This window comes from Chaetodon auriga, chromosome 1, assembly GCF_051107435.1.
Source record: "Chaetodon auriga isolate fChaAug3 chromosome 1, fChaAug3.hap1, whole genome shotgun sequence".
NCBI lineage: Eukaryota > Metazoa > Chordata > Actinopteri > Chaetodontiformes > Chaetodontidae > Chaetodon > Chaetodon auriga.
In genome coordinates, this window is record NC_135074.1 from 25,315,835 (window position 1) to 25,336,922 (window position 21,088).

The window sequence follows — 21,088 nt, forward strand, 5'->3', positions numbered from 1 at the left end:
TAGCCTACATACCGTAAGAACTGGGAGAATCGAGTTATTCTCAGAGATACAGTGAAGCAGAATTACTGACCGCTTGTCAGACAGGTTGACACAAAAGAAACCCAGACAGTGAAGCAGAAGAGAGAGAAAGGCCCGGGGAAACTAATGAGATGTTTTCATGGGGGAGGAGGAGGTCTTTAACCACAGAGACATGTCACGACCAACAGGAATGCGGTCTATCTGATTAATCTGGTAACAGGCCAAGGAGAGGAGGTGTTGGCTTTTGTGAGTTTCAATCTCAAGGCGACATAACACCGTGTGCTACAGCAAAAAGACAACAAGCATGAAACAAACAGCAGAGCTTTTTCAGAGCGAGGAAAAGGTTCATCATCCAGAGGAGAGGAGAGGATAGAGGGAAAAAGACTCTTTGGGGTATGAATGGTGGGGCTGTCTCTTTCATAACAGCCTCTCTGAGAGCCAAAACCGCCCTTATGGAGCAGCCTATTTTTAACGCCTCTCCATGTACATCATGCTGGCAGTGTAGATGAGAGGTTGCATAGGGTGGTGACCTGCAGCACGTCATGTTGTCTGCATGACCGTGAAGGGATCGATACTTGCACGGAGCAGCAAAAGTAAGAGTGATTTGAGGGCAAACAGACTATAGACTCATAGATGTGATCCAGTGTGTCCATCTGTTGCCTTTGCTCTTAACGGCCATAAACGAAATAATAAACACGCGAGCGAGCTATTGTCTGATGTGCTTCACGCAGAGATGATTGTGCTGTGAATTAAAGTGAGGCAGTAGGTTTAGTTCAGTGGGTTTAAGTTTAGAGAACGAGGAAGTCTCCGGCTCTAGCGTGGATTCTGAGTCCTCGATGGAATGCGCCGCTCTTCCCCTGCAGGCTCGCTGTGGGGATTCCTCACTAAGACGGGGACTAGACCTCCCAGCATGCAACAGAGCCTGCTGACATTTGCTAATTCAGTCAGTCAGTCACTTTTACGAGTCCTGCATTCAACACTGCATGAAAAAGTAATGGTAAACAAGTCTGAGCAATAAAATCTAAAAGGTCAGAATGGTGATGAATGCTTCCGTTCAGTATTTATTAATAAATTAGCAATAATTAATTATAGTTAGGGAGCTTAATCTATAACTTAATTTATAACAATGCGTCATATTGTTGCTGTTGGGTGAAAACCTTTTAAATCTAATTTGGGGGATTTCATACTTTTAGATTGGTTGGATTACACACTCTTCTACAGTTTGATCATCTTTAAAACTTTTATTTTTAAAACTCTATCTTTCCAGAACATTTTAGATGATGCTAAAGTGTAAAACGGGGAGTTTTCAGCAATGGTGGAAGAAGTACTCAGATCTTGTCTCAGTTACAAGTAAAAGTAAGACATTCAAATGTTTACTTAAGTAAAAATTCAAAAGTGCTGGCATCAAAATATCAGAAATTACCAGAAGTACCATGTAAAATGGTCCATTTCAGAATGATGTCTATAATACTGTATTATTGGATTATCATTATTGATGCATTCATGTGTTCACTTCAGTGTTCAATTTTAATTAGTTCAACTGATGGGCAGTTTGTGGGTTTCAATACAGTTTCACCTTATTATAAAGTATAAAGGAGCAAAACATGGAAATACTCAGATAAAGTACAAATACCTCAAATGCAGAAGTGCAGAACAATCAAGTGCAGAGCAGAAAATTTATAGATCACGATACACCTAAATTATTTAAATACACAACACAGGAGTTTTCATCAATGAATCATCCTTTAGAAAGTTTGGATTTGAGGATACATTTTTCCAAATATTGGAAAGCATGTCTCTAAACGTCCCTGTCGTGTTCATGTTGTTCACTTCGAAGCCTCCTTTATGGCTGCAAACTAGCTTTTAATCTAATTCAAACTGTACGTCACTGTAAGTCAATTTTATTTAGAAATCCCAGTATCACAAATGGCACGTTTGCCTCAAGCGGCTTTACATTCTGCCTGGCTGTCCCAGGTAAAGGCAGGTAAAGATGATTTAATTACTTCACAGTTAAGTCATTTCTTATGATGTATTTACATGATTTCCTCTCTCCTCTGCTTGGACGTACATTTCTGGCTCCCTCTCATTCTTTCATTAGCGCAATATACATTTTGCTCCCAGCGAAATGTCTGCAGTGTGTGTGTGTGTGTGTGTGTGTGTGTGTGTGTGTGTGTGTGTGTGTGTGTGTGCATCTTAATGGGCTGAGCTGTGATTGTTAATATGATGTTGAAAGAGAAAATCCCTCCATAAAGGTATGTAACCTCACAGATCAATCCTCTTAACTGATTAAAGCTTTACCAGAGGTTGTGCTCCCTGCAGCCATCTACAGGTCAGCTGCCTGCCGTGGTGGAACAAACTGGACGTATTAGGACAACTGCAGTTTTCTTGAAAGTTAAGCAAATGACGCAGACAACGTAGAACTGAATATTAAGCATTGTACAAATAATAGATTATTTTGACTGCACGTTGAGCTCAAAGAAGCTGAATGGATTCTCTGCGTTACTGATGTTGCATTACTCTACGAGAGAGCAGTCTGATGTCCTCGCTTTATTCATTTCCATGGTCCATTCAGTTCTTGCAAGAAAAATTGGACGTTGAACAACTTTTATTGTTTTTGCCAAATTCTACTTCAGTCGTGACCCAGTTTGGACGCTTCAGTCATTCAAGTGTATTTTCCTCTGTGCTTGCACTTATCTGCTATGTCACAGTTAAGGAGACGGAAAGTGGGTCACTCTGAGCTTGTGTGGAGCCTTGAAAAGAGGCTACCCAGCAGGACAGACCATTGTCCCCTCGCTCCAGGTTTGACATGAGTGTGTGTGTGTGTGTGTGTGTGTGTGTGTGTGTGTGTGTGTGTGTGTGTGTATATTTGTGCCTTTGGCCTCTCTCTAATGCACTGGGTGTTCTCATTCAACTGATGCTCTATTTGTGGAAGTATCCATGGTGATAATGATTTGCAGTCATGGAAAAGGGGCGGATGGACAAGTGGACGCATCTATTTGGCACACATGGATGGGATCTGTGCTCTTCCTGCCAGCCTGTTTACCTGCTCAAACAAGAGCGCGGGGAGTGGGTTGGACAGGCTTATGAGGGTCGGGATGGGTGAAAAGTTCCAAGAAACCACAGAGAGAGACAGAAGGGAAAGGAAGTAGAGAGAGTTCAGGGAGTGAATGACGGGACCAAAGGGCTGATCAGAGCTCCAGTCAGGCCCCAGGGGTAATTCAGCTTTGCGACAAGACACGTCACCGCACATTCCCAACATGTCTGCTCAGCCTTCCCTGCTTTTACAGTAAAGCACAGTATAGAGCATTACATAACCAGCAGCTTCCGGCTTTAGGATGCTGTTTATGAAACATTTACAGCGAAGAGAAGCTGCACACCATAAACACTCTGCACAAATCCACTGCTGCAGCAGACATATGGAGACCTCTGAGGGAGAAATGAGGTCAGCGTGGGGAAACTGGTAATAAGCTGAAAGCAACTATTACACTGTTACCTGGAAACTGCAGATGGGAATTTCCATCCCCTTTTGGGGACCTCACATAGACTTGCATTCATTTCCTGGATACTGACTCTAACCACCACCATAAACATAATTGACAAATCTTAACTCTTATATTAACCTTTTTTTATTATTATTATTTTGGGCTTTTTAGACCTTATGATAGAGACAGCTGAAGGTGCAATAGGAAAGGAGGCAGAGAAAGAGGGGACGACACGCAGCAAATGAGCGAGTGGGAGTCGAACCTGTGGCCACTGCAGAGGACTGACAGCCTCAATACATGGGGGCACCCCTACCCTTATATCAACCTTAACCCGAATCTGCACCCTAACATTTAATGATTTACATTATGGGGACTTGTGCTTTGTCCCCATAGGGAAGAAGAGTCCTCACAATGTGGCTGTGAACAGATTTATGTCTTCATAATGTGAGAAATACATGTCCACACACACACACACACACACACACACACACACACACACACACACACACACTTAAAATCATAACCAGATTTTGTAATTCCCACTCTGTCGGGGGCCTGTTTTGAGCAGGGGAAAGGTGTCAGCTTCAGCAGAAACCAGTTCTCTCTCTCTCTCTCTCTCTCTCTCTCTCTCTCTCTCTCTCTGCAGCAGCACTCTCAGCAGTCCACTGCAGGGTGATTTCATAACTGCAGACTCCAGAGAAGATAAAGACAACAGAGGCCAGATGATCAATCATCAGCGAATCAAAACAGTCATCTAAATAAAAGTGCCCCCAAGGGGATGTAATGTTCCCCCGTGGCGCCGTGTGACCGGTGATGATGGAAAAAACCCGTCACGGTTTGCTGTGGTACCTCATAGTTTTAAATTTGTTCCCGAGGCGGGGGGGGGGGGGACATAATGCCATTGTGGCATCAAATTAGTGACAAATTAAAGCTATCGAATCAAATGCTAACAACGTCTTTCCTTGTTTGCATTACATACGGTGCTATGTTGCTTTGACATCCAGGACTTTAAATATATGTGTAACTCTGAAAACTGCAGGGACACAAGCTCGTCTGCAACAGAAAGAAAAGCCTGTAAAAACTCTGTTTCCCAAATTAGGCAGAAATCAGAAGCTGGTTTCCAGACAGGAATCCATTACACTGAAACAATCACTCAACCAAAGTATGTACAAATGCAAAGACAGTCATGCATTGTCCTGCTCCAAACGCCTCATCCAATCAGGGTGGAGAGACAGGAGGTAGATGAGAGAGAGAGAGAGAGACAGAGAGAGACAGAGAGAGAGAGAGAGAGAGAGACAGAGAGTGCTTGGCTCGCTGCTGGTAGGCTGGTTAGGTAACTGAAGGTCAGAAGCAGGGTGTAATGTGCTGTGAGTCGCACCGGGCTCTGAAATACCACGGGCCCGAGGAAACTGGGCGAGCTCTCGGCCCACACCTGACCTCAGCACCTTTTCCCCATCCCCCGCTCGCTTCCACAACACTCTTCTTCTCTCTTTAGGAGCCATTTCTTCACCTCCTGGTTGCCACCCTTCCCCCTGTGCCCAGTACATAGAACCTATGGTTGGCACGTATCCTCTGCTTCCTCTGCTCTCAAACCCCTTAAAGCTCACCCACCCATTGATTTCACCAGAATAACACACTCAATATCGATACTGCTTTCCAGGGATGTCAGGTGTCAGGCGCACCAGTGTCCATATTTAAGCTTACTTTTAAGAGCCTATAGACTAGTTGGCTTACTTTGTTCCCTTGTAGATGTTCTGACACTAATATAATACTATGGGCTGTTCTTGAAAGCAGCGTTTATGGCCGTGATTTTCATGTCAGTCGAAAACTTCAGAAAATTAAATCCATGAAACTATGCAAGCATGACACTGATAACATCTCTATCTTAAGGAATAGTGCAGCAATGGAAAACATGTCCTGGCTTTGAATGTTTCACTCAGTGTAAAATTAGTTTGTTTCAATAAACAGTTGCTACAAGCTGATAAAGAATGCACATGATGCTGTCAGACAGCGTTAAATAGAAACTGCTTAAAGGGAAAATAGGGGAAAGCTGCGTGTTAAAGGGTTATTCAGGCCTACTATTCAGACACTTTTTGATCTCCTACCCTCTGAATGAAGCCTCTTTCAGGCAAATTACCCACATTACTGCATGGCTTATTGCAAAGTGGAAATGTTTTACAATCATACCATTTTACAGCCCATAACCCATGTGGGACCCTTTTACGCCAAGCCTGATGTCCCATGACGTCCCCCATGTGAAGCTGTTTACACAAGATGCAGACATGACACTTGGGTCAAGAACTGTGTCACATTATGTTTAGTGTGTGTGTGTAATTGCACGTCCTGTGTTAACCATTTCTCACCGAGCAGCCAGGAGATGGAAGAATTATTGAGATTCCTCACTGAAGTAAAAGTACAGACGTATTATGAGCCAAATGTACATCAATTATCAAAGCAAAAGTACTCATTCTGCTGAAAAATGACTGATGATTGATATATTTATTAGATTGATTAATGTATGAGCAACATTTTACTGTATTAGCAGGTCATGGTGCAGCTAGTTTTAACAACAAATGAGAGGTCTTGCCCCCTTTAGTTTGTCACAAGATGAGGTGATTAAAGGTTATACAAAAAACAAACAAAAGTTCTGCGACACAGATTTGTATTGATGTTTTGGACTTTTCGCTGATCTTTGTGTACGATTGGATAATTTTACCTCTTCAGACATAAAGCTGTTTAAATGAAACCGTTTGAGAAGGACTCAGGCATCTGTGACATAACAAGGGGCCCCAGCAAGAAGCCAAAAAGGTTGGAAAAGTGTAATATTTCCAGCTGAAGTATAGTGGAACGAAAGCATAAAGTAACATGAAAAGGAAATACTCGAGAAAAGTACAAACATTTCAGAATGCTCACTTAAGAACAGTACTTAGACCATAAGCAAACCATGTTATGTGTGTGGGTTCACCTGAACCTGGACTCAAAAATGGTTGTCCACATGGACCGCAGAACACAGGTCAACCCTTTTAAGAGGACACCAAGCCAGTAATTACCATCCTGTACTCACTGCAGCTCAGAGCTGTGGAGCAAAGTCTGGCCACCTGAGATGACTTGTTTTTTAATTTATGCACTGAAATCACGACATGAAATATCACATATAGCACAGGCTGGTTAAATGGCAGATAGACTCAGCAGGCTCTCAAACTTTTTTGCGCCTAGAACCCACCACGGACCCTCATTTGATCAGATTTATCCCAAGACCCTTCATCTGTTGAGAGTTTTGCTTTTGATGTTTTATTACAGGAAGTGTATGAAACCCAAAATGCATGGAATCATAGTTAAAATCAGTGACTTTCTTTTTGGGCCCCTCAAGGACCCCACTTTGAGAACCACTGCAGTAGCTAGGTAGATACTGCAGATAATGACAGTTATTAATAGCATATTTGGGGGACAAAGTACTTCTTGTGTTTAATGAAGTAGAAGAGTGACCCTGGCTCTGGAGAGGCTGAGCCACAGACTGTCACCTTGTGTGTGTGTGTGTGTGTGTGTGTGTGTGTGTGTGTGTGTGTGTGTGTGTGTGTGTGTGTGTGTGTGTGTGTGTGTGTGTGTGTTTTTGTCTGTTTTTGGAAAAGTGTAATCTGTGTGCAGAGCAGCTTACAGTTGAAGGTAACCCGTTGTTTACAGATTAAGCCGCGGTCCTTCGGCAGAACAGGCTGACCCAAATCGTTGAGGTCAGAAAAAAAAGAAACCCAAGTGTTACAGTCGTGCTTGTGTGAATGTGTGTGTGAATAACGCACACCTGCTTGTGCGTAAGGGAAAATGTTCCCGCTAAGACCCTCGGCCTCTAGGCCTGTGTCATGTGGGAGTGTTTGAGCTTCCCGTGGTGTGAGTAGAGTATTGTGTTTCTATTTTATTTATTAGCCTCTTATATAAGCAGCAGCAGGGGGAAGGGACATACTGAGACAGGGCTAAAGGGCACTGAGCGATGAAATACAGTCAGGGTTATTGAGGTAGTTTATAAAATTAACAGAACTGAATTAAGTGAACAAAGGACAGATCACAGACAGAGAACAAACCCAGTATTTCACAGCAAGGATTCCTCCTAAAATCTGTATATCTCCTGGAAATATTTGGACTAAATCCGTGAAATTAAAGGGAAACTGCGCATAAGAGACGCCAGAAACAATAATATATTGTAAGTCTAGTGCAAAAGGCTTGTGATTTTTCCCTGTTTCCAGCAGAGAGAGAAAGAAAGAGCCGAACAATAACTTTCCAATCATAATACAGTATCCATTTTCAGTCAGCACCACTTCCTCTCTGAAGGTCTGCAGTGACCCAGACTTTAGTCAGAACACCATTTCTTATTGTACAAAGTGCAAAATTAAGCAGATATCTTCAATCTAAAGAGAGAAGGAAGAAGAAGAAGACGAGTGTGAATAAAGCTTGTTAACAAATTTTATATAGCGAGTGAGCATGTTGTCTGTCCCCGGACCGGGAGGGGGTTCAGAGTTTGATGTACTGATTCAATAAAAGCCTCAAAGTGCTGTGCAGGAATCTCTTCTCTCCAAACTAACACCACTCCAGCATCAAACATCTTATCTGAGCATCCAGTCAAAACAGGTATACACGTGTAGTATCTGTATACACACACACACACACACTCAGGTCAACCAGGGCATCGGTGCTGGCAAAGAAACAGGAGGCTGAGACGAATGAAAACACATCATTTACTTGGAGAAGCACCTGGCCTAATACCGACCCAGCCGCTGCCTCCCCTCGAGCCTAATTGACAGAACGGTGGCCATGTTACCCCTGAGTGACACCAGAGTTTGTCCAAGCGACACAGCCATGTATCGGTGTGTGTGTGACCGCAAGTCTCCAGGAATAGAAAACACACCCCCTCTGCTCTGCTTTTGTGGCTGTCTGTGCTTTCTGTGCAGAAAATGTGACGTTGCAGTCCAGGTTCAGGATGGACGGTGGGGAGACGAGGTAACCCGGGACAAACGAGTGAAACAGAGAGAAAGACGAGATGGAAGGGGGGGAGGGGGAAACAAAAAAGAAGGGTGAAATGCTGCAGCCCTCCCCTCTGTCTCATCCCCCTCCAGTGAGTGCTGACGGTGTGTAGCAGTGCCTCCCCCTCTCCTCTCTCCTCCCCTCCCGTCCCCACTCCTTACTGTGTGGAACTGGGTTTACATAACCCACTGCAGTCTGAGATAACGCAGCACACCACGACTGACGACACCCTCTTTCAGGGCAACAACATTTGCATGAAGCTGCATAAAACATTTATAGCATGCACTACATATAGCTTAGCATGCACTGCACAAGGGAGGAACAGTTTCTACTCACTGCGGTGGAAAACACGCATGTACAAGCATCTGCAGAAACACACAGGCCCGCTTTGAGGAAATGATAGAAAAGCTAATGCCGCTGGGTACAAGTCGCCCTCAGCAATCAGCGGTTTAGTCGCACAATAACCTCGTTTCCACCAAGCAGCTTCATTATGAAATGTCAGGGAACTGTTCCCTGATTCCAAACACTTTGCAAAACACCAAAGGCTTCTTTCTAAACGCCGCTGTCCTGACAGAACCTCTCTCACACCCGTGAGAACAGCATTCAAGAGGTGTTTGATACTTCTCCCTGTCCTGACAGTAGTCTATGGCTGTGTCAAAACAGTGTGTGTGTGTGTGTGTGTGTGGCACAGAGAGGCCGTTTCCAAGAAAGAGAATGCAGCCGATTTATGTAACTCTTACTTAATCACTTGGTTAGCGTTTTACTGGTTTTGTATGCAGGGTGGCTACAGCCAGTTTTGTCTGGAGAGGGCCGGGGGAGAGGTCGGATTCGAGGGTTGTTATCTATCTCTGGGAACTGAGCTAAATGCTCCTGTGTGTGCCTGTGTGTGTGTGTGTGTGTGTGCGTGCGTCATTCTGGCTGATGAACTTGAATCAGTAACCAGGACTGTTGTTCTCCACATTCCCTTCTCACTGTGGCTCAAAGGGGATCCAATCACAATAACTCACCGAGCTCACTCGCTCTGTAACATCTGGAGGACTGACGCACCTGACTGGATTGAAGTGCTTTTTGAGGCTCCTCCAATATCCTATCATACATATTTTTCATTATACGGCCGCGCTTTGAATTTGAAAGAGGGTTTGGCTGAATGACAAAGGACAGAATGATAACATTTACTATTAAGTAAAAATCTCTCTCTACATATTACATAATGTTCAAACTGTTGAGTAAATTCGAAATAATGCCACCAAACACTGGTTATTGTGGTTTTCATCAAGTTTTTTCCTGTTATCAATAAGCTCACATCATCCACTTTTAGCACTAGTGGTGTAGCTACACAGGTGGTAATGTCCAGCCCGTCACTTTGAAATATCTCATTAGAGATATCACCATGAAATGCCACATTGCACATTTTGTACAGATATTTATGGTTCCTTGAGGACTATGACATGCTAATTAGCCCATGTTAGCATGCTAAACCCAGATGAACATTTTATCTTAGCTTCCACATTAGCATGTTTGTGAAATTTATTTGAGAGCTGTGAACTTTTGGTTTCCAAGGTAAATACAGCAGGTCAGGAATATAACATAAGTAGTTGAGGATAAAAACAGTAAAACTATGCACTTATTTCCATCATGGTCCTTGGTTGGAAAGCCAACAAGCTCTTGTCAAAACCCTGTAAAACATGAGCTTGACAGCTGACCAATCACAGCGGTAGCAGTGTGCTCAAGTTGTGGATACTTGGCAGAGCTCTGGCCTTTTTATTTTTACTCCTAGCGATGCCCCTTCTCCTTCCCTTTCCTCTGGGCTGGACCTCTCGCAGTCTTACAGCTTCTTTGTCTCAATTCCCAAATCCCCTAATCTCTTGACTCTGTCAGGTGGGTTCAGTTGGTTCTTTCAACGGCGGTCCCCCAGCAACCCTCTCCAGCTCTTTCCCCCAAGGGCACTTTTTCATCCACATGAACTGCATGAACTTGAAAGCTAAACTGGTACGCTGATGAAACACTGGTCAATGCTGCGCTTTCTTACGTGAGTGATGGAAAGAGCACAGGGCAGGCGTCACACCATGTACCCAATTTAATCTCAAATCAACCTACAACATGTATCCCATTAGCCTCCTTTTTGTTTGGAAACTGGACTAAGCAGTACGTTTCATAATCTCACAACAGTGTGATTCATGCATATGAATCATAATGGTAAAAAAGATAAAGGGGCCTTGGGAAGCTTTGGTTACATAAGACAACCATTTCTTTATTCCTCACCTCTGCTGTACACAACATAAACAAGCAAACACACAATCACACACAATATCTCTCTCTCTCACACACACACACACACACACACACGGGTCTTAAGAAAATCTACAAAACCAAAATATGGCTGTTTATATGCCATGTGGGCTGAGCACTGATAATACAGTGGAATGATTAAAAAAAAAGTGAATTATTCGTCGTCGTCTTCCTCCTCCTCTTCGTCGCTGATGACATATTTCTTGGCCTTCTTGGTGGACATTTCTTCATCGTCCTCTGCCTTTCTCTTGCCCGATCCCTCGCCCTCCTGCACAGAACAGGGGGGGAGAGGTGAGGCTCTGATGCGGAGTGTCAGCCGTGCTGACGGCAGCAGACGTTCTGTACAGCTTCTCCGTACTTTCAGTTCGTCACATTACAGTTGCATTTTTATTTGTGGCGGCAGCACAGCTGTATGTTTGTTCTTTAAAAAGGACTCTTAGTTTCTGCCGTCGTGTTCAGTTCACATGAGGGTAATGTGGCAAGTTGGCGTTTTTAGCCTGCACAGTGTCCTGCATCACACTGCCCCCTGTTGGTGAAGCAGGATGCTACACTTACCTCATCGCTGTCGAGCTTCTTGGCCTTCATTAGCCTCTGGGCCTTGTCGTCGTCAGAGCCTTCATCGCTGTCTGATGAGTAGATCCTCGCTCGCTCCTCTGGATTGAGTGGAGAGGGAGCAGAAAAAAGAGATCTTCATTAGACCTCAGTGACTTCACAGAAGCAGTTGTGGGAGGGAATGAAAAGAGAAAGTGGCTGGGGTACATATAACATCCAGTCGTCCTCACCTCTCAGGCCTCCTCCTCCCTTGTATTTGCTCTTGATGGCCGCCAGGCTGATGGCTTCCTCGCCCTCCTCCTCGTCATCGTAGCGGTCGGGCTCCAGGTAACTGCTGCTCAGGCCTCTCTGGTGCTGCTTCTCCCTCATCCTCCTCTGCTGGGACTCTCTGCGGATGGAAGCTCGCAGCCGCTCCTCCTCTTTCTGCCAGGAGAGACGCCGGTGGGAATTATGTTAAGCTTCAAGGCAGATATGTCGTTTCCCAGCTGGTTCATTTTAAAATTCACCGTACAGTGCTTCAGTGATGAGTGCTGAAGAGGTAGGAAGCAGTCAGCCGTCCACAAAGAGCTTAATAGCAGAGACCAGGTTTACAGGTTTGGTCAGTTATTTCTTTAAAGAACTTTTTCAGGAAGCTCATTGCATCATTTTCAGGCTGCAGTTCAGTTTTTTCATTCGTTATCAACTAAAACGTTTTTTCTTTTATCAAACATGACATTAATGATTATACAGGACATTACGCATTATGAGGTTCAGCTATCGTTTAGATATTAGTCAGCATTAATTAAATACTACGTGTGCCGTCAGTGTATGGTAATAAATTCATATTAAACTTGGAACAAACCGTTCTGTTTCTTTCCTCAAAGGTCAGTCTGCTATTTATGGTTTTTACTCTACTTTGTTTCACATCTACCTCCTCGAGTGCTCTCATCCTGCTCATTGTTTTGTGATTGATGTAACATGACTGCAGTAACAAAGCAACTTCCTGCTGGGATTACTAAAGTACTCGATCTTAAACAGACGGCTCAAGGTGGAGAAAGGACAGAAGAGGGAGAGTGGGCTTAAAGTTAAAGTTCTGAGGCTGCAGTTAAGCTCAAGATGTTGGAAGCACGTGGGATGCATCTAATTCTGAAAATACACTGTAAATCAAAGGGTTCGAGCAGCGTGAAGCCCTGGTCTGACAGATCTGGGAATCATGAATCATCAGAGTATCATCAAGCAGGAAAACCTTAAAACATTCCATTGTCGAAGACTACAAATTTTCTTTTTCTTTTTTTATTTACCCTTCTCCATCTGTCGATTTTGGCGGCCGATTAGCTACAGCTAGCTAGCCAAACCCGTTTCAAGTCATCCCCCAGCTGAATAAGCTGTACTTTTGAAGAAAAAGCTGCTTTATCGGCTCTTTTCAATCCTAATTAAGATGTCCAATGAAAAACAAACAAAAAACAACAAATTTCTTAACCTTCTGTTGTACTTTAATGCCAGTACAAATGCAACTGGCAAGTCCAACTGCAAATAATGAGGAAAGCACGTGTAGCTCTGTTTTCTGTATTTTACTCCTGAAGTCACAAACCGTGCAGAAGTTAGACTACGCTGACATGAAAAGTGATGAGTGTAAAGCATGTAAACATGTGGGTATGAGGAAAATCTGGCACGCAGAGATCAAGCTTGTGTTTCTAAAATCAACAGCGCTGCACATCTTCACCAGGTAGTCACACCGGCTCAGGTGAGCGCTGAGCACAGTGAAACTATAAACTATGCCACCAGCAGGACTTGTTTGAGTTGACAGTTGATACACAACCGCCCGCCCCCCTTCCCCAGACTTGCTGACACTATTTCCACTCCACGGGCCACTATGTGACCTCATTATGTAAGCTCGTCAGGTTATGTCTTTATGTAACCAGGCATGATGTGTGTCAACAGCTGGCCTCATGCGACCCCCTGCAACCCCCTGCCCTCCCATTTTCTGCATCTCTGGGGTAACAGAAGTGTTCTCAGACACGGCTGAGGAAAGACAAACTCAACAGCACAGATGGACAGAGCGTGTTACCTTGATCATTTCGTTGCGATGCGACTCGGGATCTCGCCCCGCCATGGGGAGGATTCTGATCTTCTGCGTCTTGGAGCAGCGGTCGGCCAGAGACAAGGTCATCTTCCTGTGGGTGGCGCTGTCTGTGGAGTGAGGCCTGGAAATAGACAAGAGCACCACGTCAGTGCTTTTTTAGTGAATAATTCCTTCAAACATGAAGACAGTTTTACACTGTCTTGGATTTCCATCTTCGTTTATTTCTTTTCTGGGGGTAATTTACTAGAAAAGCTTAATTGTCTTTCCATCTCATGCATGCAGGCCATGTGATGCATATTCCTGCCAACTGTTTCATGCTCCTCCAGTGATTGATAGTTGGTGACAGTTAGCTTAGCAAGAAAGCAATAAAAGCAACGGGTTATCAGTGAGCCAGAGGAAGAAAATTAGCCAGCAAACCAGGACGTAAAGCATGTACATTAATATTCAAGAAAGCAGCCGTTTTGTGTGGATGGAAATTCATTCAACACGTTCAAACTCAAGCACGCACACACAGAGTGTTTTTGCAGAGAAATACTCAAAGCACTGCTTGCAGAAAAACTCCACAGGGCACCTTTAAACATCACACACCTACATTCACCCAACCAGTCGATCCTCAACCTCACCACTGTTTTTATGAAACAGCCTGTTTGATGTTTTGGTATCACAGCCGTTTCAGTGGAATCAGCATGTTACTGCTTTTGCCTGCATAGATACCAACATTTACTGCTGTCTCAGCTTCGTCATCCTCTAATAAAAATGGCCCAATTTCACTCAAGGAGAAAAAAAAACTCCCTAAATTATCACGCACACAAAGCTCTTTTGTGACATTAGAGATATTTTTTGCAACATATTTGTTAAAACGTGTTATGATTTAACCTTTAACTGATTCACGATCCTGCCCTGAGACCACTAGAAGCCTATGGAAGCATGAAAATGTTGCAGTGAATGAGAGCATGCATGTGTCTCATTTCCTAAATATTTTTGTTGTTGTTTAGCAAGCTGAGCATTAACAGACTAAGCCGTAACTCTGGATCCATCTTGCTCGAGTGTTTTTGTGAAGTTGCCTAAAGCTCCTCTTTAAAACAAAAACAATGAGTCCTAACCGCTAGTACCCTGAGCGGCTTCGGCTCTAATCCTCATCAAAACTCTCCTCTGATGATAATACTCAATCCAAACTAATGGTAATGTGCAGCGTGGACGGCCGTTGTGCATTAAAGCAGCTTTGGCCAGTGTCCTACTAGACCCATGTGGTCTGAGAAGACAGAACATCCAGGTGGACTTGGGGGGTGATAAGAGGCTTACTTCTTATTGGGAGAAACCTGGGCAGCTTGTACAATGTGATCTAGGGACTTACAGCATAGAGTACATTTCTGAATGGAGCTTGAATGAAGGCTGCTATTGTTGTTGTTTGGAATTAAGAGGCAGCCCGGGGCTTATTCAGTGCATGCACGGCTGTCAGAGAGCCAGACAGAGGAGGAGTATCCCTGGCAACTCAGTCGGTGTGAAACTTGGGTCTTAATAGCAGCCTGTCACCAGTGCAACAATGGCATGTTACAGTACTACCTGAATGTGAGCTTGGTTTTGAACACAGCCTGTCCCTGCAGTCCTGTGCCCTGTCGGATGAACAAGTGGTTGTGGTCTCCCTGGAGAGGCGCTTTGTAAACATCGAACACTTCGTTCCCCAGGTGGAGGGACATGCTGCGGCAAGAAAAAAATAAAAGGCATTTGAAAAGCACGGAGAGTACAGAGCACGTCCTGTTCACGGTGTAATGCTTGACGTAATACACACCTGCCGTCGGACCATTTGACGATGCGCGCGTTGCTCTCTCGTGCTTCATTTCCCTCCTCGTCTCTCTTGACTCTCCACCGAATCGTATTCTCCACCTGTGAGACAGAAAGAATAAACTCTGGTCACTCTCTCGATAACAAAACCGCTCCCGACTGTACTGACGAGCATTATATACTCCTGACTTTTATATATTTTCTCCATATGACCTGGATTGCGTACCTTCAGCTTGAGCCTGGTCCGTCCCTCTTCATCCAGCATTTCTTCATCCTCAAATTCATCCTCATAGTACTGAGGATCAAAAGGTCTATAAAAAGAGATTGAATGAAAATCTAAATAAATATATTTTTAGGTTAAACAGGGGCTTTATGGTCATTAAGAGCCAACATGTTTAGCTGAACTCTACAAAGAAAACTTAAGCATAAGCTCCTTAATGTCTATTCAAAGTGTTTCCTCATCGTCTTTTTGTGCAATTTTTTTATCTTTTTTAAACATTTCAAAAAGGACTTCAAGTACGATGATGCGTTTATTCTGTATTTACTGACGGTGCCAAGGTTCTGACCTGGGCTCCACAGACAGGAAGTTGGGCAGCTTGACAAAATAAAGGTCAGATCCCAGGTCTGTGCTGACTTTTGGGATTTCTACTTCAATGCGAGTTTCTGGGGCAGGCTCCTCTTCTGCCTGCTCCCCCTCCATCCCATCCTCTGTGTCCTGGACACACACACAGAGAGGAAGAGAACATTTCAAAAAACACTGTATGATTCAATGACCCATGATAACAGGGATCAGCTCAGAGAGGCTTAGCGAGAGGCTCCGAGAAAAAGAGATTTGGGAACTCTTGTAAAAAGGACTCGGCACAATTAAAGAGGCTCGATGATCAGTGGAGGAAAGAGACAGAGAGCGAGAGGTCAAACAGATACCAGGGGCTGGCCCGGGGTCGGAGGCTTCTCCGCATCGCTGTCTGAAGAGATGTCGTCAGCCTCTCCAAACAGGTCATCTGCTGCCGTCTTTGCTGTAAAATAGGACGGAAGAGGGAGTACTTTAAAGTACCTAAGTGCAATAAAAATGAATGTTCAGCTGTATTTAATAAAATCAAAACTCAACAAGGTCAGGCTTCCTGCAGAAATATCCTGGTTTCTTACGTTTCTTTCTTCCAATATCACTGTCTGAGTCGGAATCGGAGGCGTCTTTCACTTTGTTTTTCTGTCTGAGGAAATCATCTTCGCTATCGCTGCCCTTTGCAGAACCTGCAGAAACAAAATCACGACAGGAGATGAAAACAGTATGATTTCCACACAGCAGCATTAGCATAATCATGTGCCCTATACCTTTAGCATAAGCTAGTTCACATGAAGACATCTGACAGTGAATGAAAAGGGATCATTACCACGTGCAAAAAGCCCAAGAGGAAAATTAAGCTCGTATTAATCTCGGAGTTCTGAGATTAACCTCAGAGCGCAGGATCAAATTTTCACATATGGCCCTAATCCTCTTCCACAAAATCTAACGTGTCAAGATTAACACAGACGGCTGGCTCACGATGCGGTTCGTGCTCAATATTCCCTCCACGTTTAACACCAGAACCTGGGCGTACCTGACTTCCTGTTCCTCGGCCCCTCGTCGTCAGAGTTCTCTCTCTCTTCATCGGAGTAATGACGTTTCTCCTCCTCATCCTCTGACTGGTCGCTCTTCGCCCCTCTGTCCCACTTCTCGTCATCTGACTGGTTCTCCCTGCCAGAAGCTTCTCCGTCAGAGTGAGGGGTGCCCGGGCCCGACTGCGGAGTGCCAGGATCACTGTGCACACTGGTTCAAATCAAACAGACATGACCACAGAGTGTCACGTAACAACAACACAGGCTGGGCAGTTTATGGTGCAATCACATTAGTGTTCATTTAGTTCAGTAAACTATCACTAATCATGCTGGTCAATAACCTTTTTTCCATGACTGAAACGAGACGATGACGAAACAGCACCAACGTCTGCAACGCTAACTGCATCAACGTGCAATATTGTTGATGAATAAAGACAGGATTAAAATGTCGTTTTAAACATAAAAAATTACCAAAATCTTTATTTTCTTTGACAGAGAAGAGGACACCAAATATTATAGGGTGCTTTTTTTCCCCCAATGCACCAGTTCAGTGTCCTTAGCGGTGTCATGTCAGGACCACACCGCAGAGTACAGTCAGGACTTGGTGGGATCGTGAGTGTGTGTGCGTGTGTGTGTGTGTGTCAGTTATATGCAGGGGGATGGCGGCGTGAAACTGTAGCGCGGCAAGTATGTAATGTATGGGGAACACTGATGTTTCCGCTAGACTGCAGGTTTATTTATAGCAGCAATATGAGCTTCAGTCTAAAACCAACGAGCTAACTAGCTAAAAGCCATACGCCCCGCAATGATAAATACAGCTCAGTATGCATCAAAGACCCGAGCAGCTGACTTACTGACTGATTCCTTTTGGCATGTATCTGATGACATAAAAATGCTTCACATTAGCGTCAAAATGAATTTGATTTAATTCTGCATTAGAACTGATCTGGATGTTTTCCTTCGATTGATACCATCAGACCACTAGACTGAACACTTTGGGGCGAAGCTGCATTCTTAATGATTCAACCTGTGCTTTCCATTAGATAATAAGATCAAACCTTATGAGAAACAAGTTTAACAAAAGTGACAAAACAGTAAAGGTTACTGAGGACTAGACGGACTGAAATGTCAAATACGATCTGATGACTGAAAAAGACTAATTGACAGTTGTGCTGTGTTTTATATTGTAATGGATTTTTTAGCTTATTCATTAACACACTTTCATCTTTGCATGTGTCAGTCACTTTGTAAGTGTGTGTTTTAAAAAGTGCCACATAATTAAAACTTTTCTTACTTCGCTTTCTTAAATGTCAACAGATTTCAGATTTCAGTGTGTCACCATGTACAGTAAAACATATCCGGCATGTTTAAAGGTCCAGTCTAAGGGATCTGGGGGCATCTAGTGGTGAGGTGGCAGATTGCAACCAGCTGAATACGCCTCCCCTCATCCTCCCCTTCCAAGCATTTAGGAGAACCTATGGTGGCCTTCAGGTAATGTAAAAAACACTAAGTGCTCTCTAGAGCCAGTGCTTGGTTTGTCCTTTCTGGGCTACTGTAGAAACATGGCAGGCTTCATGGAAGAGGACCTGCTCCCTCGGTAGATATCAAGAAATCACCCTGATTCTTGGTTTCATGTGACTATACACTAATGAAAACATAATTCAATCATCTAAAGCTATCTCAGGGGTGCTGGCGTACCTTCTGTCTGAACGGACACTGCCCCTCTCAGAGTGAGGGCTCCCCGGCCCGGACATCCCGCTGCCGGCCGGGCTTCCTCCGTCTGAGCGGTGGCCCCCGTCCTCCTCGTCTTCGTCCTCATCTCGATGGCCGTGCTCCGAGCCGCTGTGCTGCTCTGCATCAGAGTGATCATTGTCCCCCTGGTCTGAGTGCATGCTGGCGTCCGACTGGTTCCCCGACCGTTCGGACTGGTTGTCGCTGCCGCTGTGCTGACTGTGTTGCTCATCCTCGCTATCGTCTCCGAACAGCTCCTATTGGGGAGAAAGAAAGGTAAGTAAGTTTAGCCTGATGTGCAGACTGTCATCATCACTAAATGCATACAAAGGTAGGATTAATATGCTGCTGGGAAAAAAGTAGACACTTTTACTCACATGATACCTGTTATTTAACCCATTTTTTAACATTTCATCTTAGAATTTTGCAACACATGTTCCACATAATTGGTTTTCTGAAGTCTGTATTGTATTTTCATTCTTACTTTTATCTATATACTTTTACTATTATTATCAAGCAGGTTATTATTTTACTTTAATTATGGCCTTCTGTGCCTGTTTTTATGAGCTGAAGCAACATTTGACTTGCATGTTGTTGGATGTGGGCTAAATAGGAGCTACGATGAATTTGACATGGGCATGTTTGACTGTTGTCTACTCTTGCACTGCGAGACTAAGATCCACATTGTTTTGTTACCTGTCAAACAAAAGCACAGACCTTATTCATACTGGGTTTTCCTGCCTCCTGGCCGTCCTCTTCATCATCATCATCTCGTTCCCTCTCACTGTCGCTGCCGCTGCCTGAAGCGTTGCTGGCGGATCGGGGTCTCTCCTGCTCTGAGTCTGAACCGGAGCCAGAGCCAGACTCTGAAACACAATAAAGCAGACCGTTTTTCTTCTGACATACAGTACAGATTGCTTTATACATTCTCTCAGATTCATTTCTTAATGAACTTACTCATGTACTACCACAGTATTAATGCACCGATGTGTAAATCTTCTCTTTCCAACTATTCCAGGCAACCATCAGAACCTTTCAAACATGAATATTTAATCAATTTAAGTAGTCTGATTCTGTCATAATGCCAAAATATTTGCCCAGCAGTACTGCTGCAAGGGATAATATCCCAGACAAGCGTGCAGCCAAACAGATGGCAGGATGTGAAAAGCCAGTAAGTCTGTGGAGGAGGTTCAGATTTTAGTTTACTTCTAATGTGTTTTCCTGGACTGCATTATGCTGACAAGGCTACTGCAAAGTACAACCTCAATAATAAACACATAGTTAAATTAGTGCCTCACTGACAGCGCTGATCAAAACTCAACATTGATATCTATGTAAAAGTTGAGCAGATTGTATATCAAGATGAAAAATTATATACTGTAGTAAAGGATTTTGTCCATGTTGCCCACCTGAGCACATACCATAACTAAGCTACATACTGGGTATGTGCACATGAAAAAAGTTTTGAATGACTATTTTACAGCATAAAGTTGTGTTTTTATGGCATGACATTTAAACGACACTGTCTGTAGACCACACAGAGATTAGGCTCTTAGCTTAAAGTACTGTTACGGCTAATTGAATAAAGAAACAAACAATTTAAACTCTCTCACACTGAACTGATGCCTTTCAACGGCTCGCTAACGTTACCGAACTGTGCATAAGGAAATTTCACGTTAGTGACAATGATGCACTGGCTGGTAAACAGCTAGCTAGCAGCTAATTTAAATCAAACCTGAAAGCACGATTTAACCATTTTGAGCGTTATTTTCACGCACAATAATGCTAACTGATCAGAACATGTGCTTGAGAAATACTATAATGCTATTGCAATCATTAGTTATATCGGCATCCAGCTAAGAGAGAGATTCATCCCTTTCACGAACATGTTATTTAAGTTAGCTTGTTAACGCTAGCTAGCTAGCTAGCAAACAAAAAAGCTAACTAGCTGAATGAAGAATAGAACAAACGTTTACTACTTTCGACGGAATTGTTTAGAAAGTATCCTGATCATGCATATAACTGAGACAAATTAGTGTAATGTAACGTGCAGGTTCCACTTGTCCCGACTACCGTCAGGGAAAGGACATTTTCTACTTTAACTTTACATCACGACAAACTAATAAGCTAACTTTGCTAACTTGGTACACAAATAAGACTTTCAACGGCTGAAAGACGTCGTTACCTCGCTGGTCATTGTCGCTGTCTCCATCACTCCCGAACAATTCGTCCATGTCCGCCATTTCTTCCAAACTGTGGTAAAACGTGACCTACAGGAAGTGATCGTTAGCGTTGACGGTTTTGTTTCCGGGTTCAAGCAGAGGCGGACATGCAGATGTAGTGAGCGTTAACAGCCACAAGGAGGCGGAATACACCACGGTAAACTCATGGCCTGGTTGTCTCAACATGAAAAGCTCTAATAAATGAAATGATTTCATGTTTGAGAAATGTTTTTCTCGTTTGAATATATTCCTATGTATATAAAATAACTAAGCAGCCAAAAATCCACATAGCTTCTTAAAAGTAATTCATAATATTTGTAAAGTCTTATAAAGTTCAAAATGAA

At 43.6% G+C, this 21,088-nt stretch overlaps 1 protein-coding gene across 1 annotated transcript; it reads right to left on the reverse strand.

The window, feature by feature from the left end:
- Positions 1–10,570: 10,570 nt before the first annotated feature.
- Positions 10,571–20,803, reverse strand: leo1 (LEO1 homolog, Paf1/RNA polymerase II complex component). The gene is made up of 14 exons (XM_076731658.1): positions 20,708–20,803; positions 19,240–19,388; positions 18,490–18,779; positions 16,794–17,002; positions 16,342–16,446; positions 16,120–16,211; positions 15,762–15,910; positions 15,422–15,506; positions 15,203–15,297; positions 14,977–15,111; positions 13,399–13,534; positions 11,582–11,774; positions 11,355–11,452; positions 10,571–11,067 (listed from the first exon to the last, which is right to left on the reverse strand). The coding sequence occupies exons 1-14, from the start codon at positions 20,763–20,765 to the stop codon at positions 10,954–10,956; spliced, it is 1,908 nt and encodes a 635-aa protein (XP_076587773.1). The 5' UTR covers positions 20,766–20,803; the 3' UTR covers positions 10,571–10,953.
- Positions 20,804–21,088: the final 285 nt, after the last annotated feature.

Coding starts and splice junctions, on each gene's coding strand:
- leo1 (XM_076731658.1), bottom strand. CDS start 20,765: ATGGCGGACATGGACGAATTGTTCGGGAGTGATGGAGACAGCGACAAT. Junction 15,507..15,761: donor TTCCTGTCTGTGGAGCCCAG/GTCAGAACCTTG, acceptor CTCTTTTTATAG/ACCTTTTGATCCTCAGTACT. Junction 13,535..14,976: donor AAAACCAAGCTCACATTCAG/GTAGTACTGTAA, acceptor GTCTATTTCCAG/GCCTCACTCCACAGACAGCG.